Here is a 9,690-nt window from a genome sequence, read left to right as displayed (position 1 = left end):
TTTTTTTTTTTTTTTTGCTATAGACGGCTAGGGTTAGAACGTGCTAATAACGTGTTAAGAACAAAAGTTTAGAGAATTATTCTCTTGTTATTCATCTATCCCATAGGATATAACACATATATAATAATACAACTTTAGGGTTTTAAGGAATTGTTCTCTTGTTATTAATCTATCCCATAGAATATAATACATATATAATGATGATACAACTTTAGGGTATAACACATATACTAATGACCAGATAATGGGCATCCATACAATATATAATATTCATAACAACTTTATCATTTTCCTAAACTGAGGTTTGGTGTAAACAAACAATGAAGAGATAAATGAAACCACTGGTTTGGAGTTTGTACTAGATCTAATCTGACCACCATTTGATTTTTTAAAAAATGATGCAAAATGCGAATAAAGATTCAAGAAAATGATATAGCTAAAAAGATTACATTATGATCAAAGAAAACTACAGAAGAAGAAGCAAAAAAAAAAAATTAAAAACCTATCATCTAGGAGGAGATTTCGTTGATAGACGTTTCCCACAAGAGACAAGCTTCAACAAAGAATGTAACCGTATCCATCTTGTTCTCATCTTCAATCTCGATAGCTACAAATTCACAATTTCAAAAATTTCAATTAGAAATTATAATCAAACTTGAACATTAAAAATTTAATCTTTTTTACCTTGCGACGAGTGTTTCTTGACACTTTCCAACAAATCAAGCTTCTTGATCTTGGTTCAAGTCTCCTGTAAAATCAATGAATTAATCAAACAAATATATTTAAACAGAAGGAACAAAAGTTTTGGTAAATAATCTTACAAATTCTCTTGTTCAAGCTTATTTGCAATCAACACGGCTTTGTGTTTAGACCAAGTGTTTCCTTCAGCTTGTTTGATCACTTGAGCCAACGAAACTTTTCCTTTCACAATGCTCTGGTTCTGATTCTGGTTTTGACTCGCTTCCAAGTGTTTCCTTCTAACTCTAGTCATTGGAGACTCAGATTCAGCAACTTCGATGATCTCGCTTCTTCTTCCGCTTTCGTGGTATCTCTCACCATTGCTTAAACCAACGTTTTTCGTGTCTTTCTTTGACTCGGTTCTGAACTCTAACGTGACTGGAGATCCAAGAACCACCTCAAACGCTCTCAAAATGTGATCTTTAAAATTCTCAGCCGTTGATTTCGCTATTGGCGACATAAATATCAACTGCACCGTAGGAGCTGCCAGATATAAAGAAGTTAAGAGCCATCTACATAAACGGTTTTAAAAACCTTTTTGCAAACATATGATCAATGTTTTTGTATTACCTGAGCCGATACTAATCGAAAATATCTTTCCTTCTTTATAAAGAAACTCTCTTAAACCATTAACTCGAACGTTTTCGATAACGGTTAACCAAATATCTTCAACCGAAGGTCGTTTTATGAAACTGAGATCTTGCTTACTACTACCATCTCTTCTTGTTCTAGCTACAACGCCGTTTGAAGGATCCGAATCCGTTACTGGAGTATGGTTAAAGCTAGTATCAGCGGAAGAACTATGAGGAAGCAAGTACTGTTTATCAGGAGCTAGCTGAAGCAATGCAGCAGTAAGCCAAGTTAGTTTATCGTTAGATACTCTCAACTGTTTCTCTGATTCAGATAACGTTTTCAAAGCTTGTTTCAGCTTCTCCATATCTTCTTTAGACACTGCAACAACGAAATAAATTGGTTAATTACAGTTACAAAAATTGGTTAATGGAAATGTTTGGAAACTCACGTGGATGTCGCCGGAAAAACTTTCTTTTACGTTGATCTTTGGTGAAATCGTAGCTTCCGGCTAGTATGTCAGTTATGACGGTTGCAAGCTGTGACATCAAAGCTAATGGTTCTAGACCGGTTTCCATTATTATTCTTAGGTTCTTTACGGTGTTGACAGTATCTGCGGATAAGGCTAGATCAAGAAGATCAACCAATTTCTCATCAGAGATTAACCCAACCTGAAGAAGAAAAAAAAAAAAACAAGAACATAATGAGAAAACAATTATCAAAATGTAGAAAAGGTTACGGAAGGTTTTGGTTTTTTACCATTTCTTGAACTAAAGGAAGAGAGATTCTTGTTCCTAGCAAACTCAGCTGTTCTAAAGTCATTTCCGCATCTCTCAAGGAACCATCTGATCTCGAAGCAACAAGCTTCAACGCATCATTGTCGATATCAATCTCTTCCTTTAACGCAATCCTTTGCAAGGAATCGATAATATCCACGTCTTTAAGCTTAGGGAAAAAGAACTTCTGACACCTCGAAACGATAATGTGAGGCAAAACATCAAGACTCGAACAAACAAGAACGAAAACCACACGACGAGGTGCTCGATCAACGAGTTTCGAAAGCGCGTTCCAACAATCTGTTGACATAGTATCGCAATCATCGAATATGAAGGTAAGGTGTTGTCTTTGCTGCTGATGACGACGGTCGATCATCTTATCGACTAAATTCTCAAAGTCGAATTTTTTAACAGGACCCATTTCTTGAATGTACTTGTTCTTACCATCATCGTAAGAAACACAAGAACTGCATAAGCCACAAGGCTTTGACTGTTCTGTAGAGTGGCAGTTCAATGCTCTAGCAAAAATCCTAGCACAAGATGTTTTCCCGGTTCCGTTTGGACCGTGGAATACGTAAAGAAGTCCAACTCTTCGTTTAGCAACAGCATTAGATAGTGCTTGTACCACTAGATTCTGTCCCAATAGATCATGGAACGTTCTTGGAGCGTGCTTCTGCGTAAAGCTTTGATGCCACCGAGTATTTTTGCGGCTGCTCTTCTTACAAAACTCTAAATCTTTCTGATCATTCTTGAGCAAGTTGTCAGCACAGATACCTAATTCTCCTGAGTAATCATGCACCCATTCTTCATTATCTGCGCTATCGACTAAAAGAGGTAACGTCTCGTGATTAGAGAAGCTTGAATCAGACAACATTAGCATATCGTTTTCACCTTTCCTTCCTTTTGAATCAGACATTCCACAAGATAAACTCCAACCAGCTATATCTAAGAAACTTTTACCTCTATTATGAATGCTCGACCAGTTAAACGGAACACAACCATTTCTTGGAACAGCTCCACTCATGTTCTGTCCTCTATCCCTTCCTCCTCCTTCTCCTTTATACTTCTCTCCACGAGGGACTGAATTAGAAGCAATATACATCTCACTCTCATTACCAACATCGTCTCTAACATTAACACCACGTCCCGCTCTCCTCGTCCCTCTAAACTTACGTCTTCTATGCCCATTACTGCGCGGTCTAACATTATAAGAAACCAAATCATCACTATCACCTCCAACCTCGTTTAACTGATCAGACAGAGTCTTGACAATAGCCTCATTGACCTTACTGACCCTATCTTTAGATCCCGATTTCACCGAGTCAACACTACAAACCTCGTTAACATCTTCGAACCTATAACTTTTCCTACTCGACCTATCAAACTTTTCATCAGAAGGAGTTACCTTAGACGTCCCAAAATTCACTATTGGAGACGAACCAGACCACCTAAGACCAGATTTCTTAACAACATTCTGATCAACAGATCTTCTCCTTCCTTCACGTGAATCCTTATGATCTTCTTTCAAATTCGGGCTCGCTGATGGGTCTCGGAGTGATCTTGATCTCTGGAGAACGACAAGATCTCTCATAAGAAGAGACCGGTCAGACAAAACCGGACTCTGTTTGTTGTTGTTGTTGTTGTTGTGCATATGGTTCTTCAAGTGAATACAGTTGGTTAAGTGAATATGGTTACGAAGATGCTCACCCATGTCTCCATTTGAATCTTTCAGAATCCGAGAAGAAGAAGCCCTACTCATGAATATGATGATATGATCACAAGTGTTCTGTTTTCTTCGAGAGAATCTTCTTGTCTAAGTCTCTATAGAAGAACCAAATCGAGCTGTATCTCATTTTCTTCCGCGGAAAATCAAAAGTTTCCAAATTTGAAAACGATTTCACTGACTTTGGTAATAGCCCTAATTGCCCCTCCCAAGATTCACTGAACTTGCCCAAAATTACCCAAAAATTAAGGACCCGTTTGAGCAAAAATGTAAACTTTTTTGAGCTATGTGTTTCTTCTATAGTACTTGAAGGTAAGAAAGAAATAAAAACCAAACCAAGAATGCTAAAATCTGAAAAAGCTCTGTTTCTTTTAAGAAAAGATTCAAACTTTTACTATTGAGAGACCAGCAAACAAACAAACAAACAAAACTGAATGGTCCGTTTCAAAGATTTATACAAGTGGAGGAATAAAAGGAGAAACGAGAACGACACCGTTTGGTTAAGGCAGTCACAGATGTCTCTCCTCTTTTTCTCTCTTTCTTAACCAAAACATTCACATGAGGCAGGAGTGAGGTTTCTCTGGAGAAAGCGATGGTTCTTTTTTTTTTGGCAGGAAAAGACGCTGTTTTCAAAGTGTATAGAGAGAGAAAGAGTGGGAATCTTGAGAGAGAGAGAAAGAGAGAGAGAGAGAGGTTTTTTGAGATCTGTTTTGCGGACACGAACACATGGAGAGAGAGAGAGAGGAAGCAAGCAGAGCATCGCCTATAAAGCGGTTTGTCCGTTTCCGAGAAGTGGAAAAATGTATATAAAAATTACATTTTTTATAACATGTAACATGGTTGGGTTTAAAAAATAAAAACAAAAACAGAGACCAAAGAGTTCGCACCTTTGAATTTAGCTGTTTCTTTTGTTTGTATTTTTAGTAGTTAAGTTATGATAGTGATTGGTGATGTTTGTACGATCGTCGCCAACAATACAAAAACTGGAAAATTTGCACTGTACCGTCCATTAGACTAGTTACAAATTTACAATGGTGAAAATGGTGAAATTCTAAGCTGTTGAATAATGTTGAAGTCATGCATTATATTGAGATGGTAAGAAGAACCGGAAAAACATACCCTCTCTCTCAAAAATTATATTCTAATGTTGACAAAATAATATATATATATATATATATATATTCTAATTTTACATTCATATTTTTCAAAATTTTGTATACTGTATAAGCTAAATATTTACAAAATAAAAAATAAAAAATCAATTATAATTCAATTGAAAAGTCATTTTTAATTGTTCTTATATCATCAATGGGATGCTATTTTTTTTCTTCTTAACAAAGCAAATTAGCAATGGTTTGCTTATGTGGCTTTTAGTTTTGTTTCTTTTACAACATCGTTGATAGGTTCTTTTTTGTCAAAATTAAGTGTCAATTTAGCTGAACTTTTGTATCCGACATTAATTAAGAAATAAAATCGATGAGGATCATGTTAGCTTTTGACCAACAGTAAAAAGTTATTCCGTTTATGGAATTTTAACCAGGCTTTGAAAGAGGATGTTTACAATGCACCGGTCATGTCTTGATGCACTCATTACTCATTCTAGCTTTTGTGAATGTTGTTTCTATTTTCTTTGATGAATTAGAACAAGGCCGGCTTAAACATCGGCTACATCCGGTGCGATAATCACTGAATATTCAAACTTTTTAGAAAATAAAAATAAAAGTTTTATCTATTGAAATTCAAATTACTTACCATATTTTGAAGAGAACTGGAAAAACAACAATATATTGCCAATAAAGAAAATCAACAATATCTTTAAATTTAGATTAAAGTGTAAATCGTTTTTTAGTTCAGTTCAGATTTTATAAAAATAAGGGTATAAATAAAAAAAAAAAATTGAATTTAGGTTGAACATGGTGCAAATGCACTTCCTGCACTGGGTTAGTGTCGGGCCTGAAGGTTTTTGTCTCGTATTCTAAGGGTTTAAAAGATTTTCAGTTTGGTATTAAACTAGATGGTAATAACTAATAACTTGAATTTTTCTTATAAACTAGATACTAAATGTGGTTCTATTCATACACCCCTTATCAACGCAATTCAATATCTTGACAAAATTTGTAACGATAATATTTGGAATGATCTACATTTTGTTTGAGGAGTTAAGGTTGTATCATTTTGCTTACCAAAAGAAGCTTATGATGGTTAGGGCTTAAACGGCTATAATATTTAAATCAAGTCTTCTGTAAATTGATACCCCCTCCGTTTCAAAATATAAGATGTTTTAGTGAAAACACGCATATTAAGAAATAGTTACTTTAAAAAAATTTAACCAAATATAAACAAGTCTGCATAATATAAAATATAAATTTAATCTAAAAATTACATAGAAAGTTGGAAACATCCTATATTATGAAACAAAAATATTTCTCTAAACATCCTATATTATGAAACGGAGGGAGTATAATTTATAAATTGCTTGAACCAATAAAAAGATTATGAAAAGTAAAGGTTTTAGGATTACTAGGTTGACACTCGCGCTACGCCGCGGGATTTTCTTTAAATTTTGTTTTATTCAATATACATATAAGTAATAATACAAATATTTTTTTGAAACTATAATCAAATGAATTTTTTCAAAAAAAAAAAAACTATAATCAAATGAAACAGATGTGCCTCTCATTTTTTAAGAACACCATACATGAGGTGAATACCTTGTACTGAAATTCCATAAACAAACCTTATGTGATTTCTAGAGTATAATATATTATCTCAGAACAAGAAGAATCAAAGTTAAAAATTAAAAATAGTTTCAGAAGAAAATATTACACATTATCTTTGTTCCTGGCAGTTTCTTCTGTTTCTTGGTTAACTTTACTTGCATTTAATATTTGTTTGATTTTGACAACTATAGTCATAAGTTAACTGAGTGTTATTTTTTATTTTTTTTATAGGAAATACATATGTCTTTTGTATCTTCTCTATAGATAACTGCTAGCTTTTTTATCTTTGGTTTTCTTAGCTTGCATTTCCTTGTCGATACCAAGACTAAACATAATTTCAGCAGCGCTTCTCAGCGGTTGTGTCGTCCATAGTTTCTAACTTCTCATAAATTCAAGATGGTCTCCGTCTCTATCATCATAGGAAAAAAACACCATTATTAGAATCCAACACGAAAACAGTGTTCAATTAACAATTTAAGTCTATTGTTGATTTATTATACAAACCTGTTGACATTATCACTAAGACATGGAATCAATAATCAAACAGAACTCAGGGAAAAACATTAGGCATCGAGATAAAGGGCTTACTCAGATATCTAGATTGAGGATGTGAAGAAAAAATTCTAGTACATGTCCGATCAGAAATTTGTAGAGATTCAACACCACTGGACAAATCTAAACTTACGCATCGACAAGGTGAAGGAGCTCTAAGTATAGTTTTTCATCTCGTAGACGATTGATTTATGAAACTGTGGAGTCCATGGATTGGATATCAACTATGTATCTTGTATGCAAATGACTAACCGCTGCTTTGGCTCTCTCTAATGAATCCGAGTGACTGCCTCCTTTCTTCACCCGATTTAAATTAGCAACCTTTTTCTGGTACTCGATTTTCATGAGTTCACCGGCCTATATCCAACAAAAGTTCATCCCAAAATCAGACTTCTTGTAGAAACAAAATCGAGCAATTGATTAAATCGAGAAAATCGAGCATTCAACATCATTCGGACCGGCGACGAAGAAGAAGAAATCAAGCAATTGATTAAACGCTCTCGTTTTCCTTTTCCTTTGTCCACATAAGAGTAAAATGAGCTGATGTGTATTAATGTTATAATTTGGGTGGTTAGAGATTTTTTTACAACACCTGCTTCAATATAGAAGCTGAGGTGTCAAGTTATAGAGATAAACACTCCATCTTTTATTGTATTGATTAACTTCCAATGTATTAAAAATTAGATTTGGGGGAGGTTGAGCTTCGATGTTTAACACATCCCTATCTCTTTTATTCAACTTCAATTAGGAAAGTTAGCGTACTTTTATCTTGACGACATACCAATTTAGGTCCCTTAATTGATATTATATCAAAATAATCCAAAAGTCTCATGAATTTCTACTTTGTCTAATGTTGTTCAAACTTGTAAAGAAGATTTGGATTAATACTTTGTCTCATGAATTTCTACTTTGTCTAATTTTGTTCAAACTTGTAAAGAAGATTTGGGTTAATAATCCAAAAGTCTCATGAATTTTTACTTTGTCTAATGTTGTTCAAACTTGTAAAGAAGATTTGGGTTAATACCTAATAGAACACATCCAATTTTATACATTCTCTACACCTTTCTGTCTCTTAATACTCATGATATATCATCTCAATTAATAAAAATATGAATCTTGCTTTTTGAGATATTTTATTTGTGTATTTTTCTTCCTGACTAGATAACAAAGAACGAATAAGCACATGACTATTTTGAATCCAATTCAAGATGATATCATTACTACAATATATATAAGGTTTTTGGTAATCGTGATTTTATTGTTTGTAATTTGCATTAGACTCTCAAGTTACTCGTAGACTTGCATCATCTTCTTGTTCGTGTTCTGCTTTAGCATGAACTCACACTTTAGTTTTAACGTTAGGTGAGCAAAAAGTCATATTCTTTAATTAGCAAAAATGCCAAATTTATCAACCCCACAAAATTATTGAATTTTAAGTATAGATTGCACATATAACATATATATAAAAAATAACATAAAGCATACATTACAAAATAAATTTGAAAAAATAAGAAAAATAGTCAAATGGAAGAAAAATATATTCCCGTGGTCAGTGACACATACGTAAGCACAATAGATTTCAAGCTTATTCAACTTGAGTAGTTTGCTAATTCTACCATCTTTTTTCATTACAATAACATATATACATATTATTTATCCAGTAAAATCTTTTTTTTGGTAGATATCTTTTCTTCTTTCTAATAAGGACAATTATCGTTTTTTCTTTTGGGACTCAAAAATATAAAAAAAAAAACGGTCAAACGATTTTTTGTTTTTTGTTTTTTGTTTTGTTTTTTTTTATATTTTATGTAACAACAAACAGTCAAGTTTGGGTTCACTCTGTGGTCTTTGACCTTAACGAAATTAATTTAGATCTATTTATATCATAATCTGTACACTAACTCTGTGACATGCCTCCAAGAAAAAATAAATATTTTTTGAAGTTTGATCACATAACTCATCAATGTTAAACAAATCTTTGTAATTGGGTACAGTTAAATGCGTAGCTCCAAAATTCAAGGAACAAAAAGACATATGATAACTTGAGAGAGGAAGAGTGAAAGACCATTTCTGACACAAATGTTTTTGAAAGTTTTGCCATTCTCGATAATTTTATAGAAATTTGTGTAGGGAGGGAATCATTTTGAATCAAACTAAAAAATACATAAATTCTATTTTTCTTGTCACAATTTATTTTTAATCTTATGACTTATCTTTGTTCTGTAAACTCAAAGCTGGTCAAGAATAAGTACAGCGCTTAAGAATCAAAGGTTCATTAGATCATTTTGCCCCAAAAAAAAAACGTCACAAATCCTGACTGTACATCTGTTCATCTAATACCACGTGTCACCATCTCCCACTTTAGATTCCAGTAACTATACAGAGAGTGTGTAGTATCAATTGCAAAAAGTATTGAATATGAGAGACTTGCGTCAGTCCGATTCTAGTCTTCTTACTTCTTCTTCTACCTACTTTTGTGGTAACTGTACACTAAGCTTTGCTCACGGTCCCTCCTCTCGGATCAGATTTGTGGGCTCACTTAGTACATACCTAGGAAGCTCATATCTAGCACCTGCATTGAGTAAGAACAAGCAGATTCAGTAAGGTACTA

The 9,690-nt window shown here is 33.6% G+C and overlaps 1 protein-coding gene across 1 annotated transcript; it reads right to left on the bottom strand.

The window, feature by feature from the left end:
• Nucleotides 413–4,509, bottom strand: LOC104724826 (protein STICHEL-like 4). Its single transcript, XM_010443373.2, has 6 exons — nucleotides 2,068–4,509; nucleotides 1,760–1,979; nucleotides 1,309–1,689; nucleotides 822–1,221; nucleotides 685–748; nucleotides 413–607 (listed from the first exon to the last, which is right to left on the bottom strand). Exons 1-6 carry the CDS (start codon nucleotides 3,841–3,843, stop codon nucleotides 506–508), a joined length of 2,943 nt encoding a protein of 980 aa, XP_010441675.1. The 5' UTR covers nucleotides 3,844–4,509; the 3' UTR covers nucleotides 413–505.

This window comes from Camelina sativa, chromosome 11 (assembly GCF_000633955.1).
Source record: "Camelina sativa cultivar DH55 chromosome 11, Cs, whole genome shotgun sequence".
Taxonomy (NCBI): Eukaryota; Viridiplantae; Streptophyta; class Magnoliopsida; order Brassicales; family Brassicaceae; genus Camelina; species Camelina sativa.
Note: the sequence above shows the minus strand (reverse complement) of the source record. Positions and strands in the feature narration are given on the sequence as shown.

Coding starts and splice junctions, on each gene's coding strand:
- LOC104724826 (XM_010443373.2), bottom strand. CDS start 3,843: ATGAGTAGGGCTTCTTCTTCTCGGATTCTGAAAGATTCAAATGGAGAC. Junction 1,222..1,308: donor TTCGATTAGTATCGGCTCAG/GTAATACAAAAA, acceptor TATATCTGGCAG/CTCCTACGGTGCAGTTGATA. Junction 608..684: donor CAAGAAACACTCGTCGCAAG/GTAAAAAAGATT, acceptor GTGAATTTGTAG/CTATCGAGATTGAAGATGAG.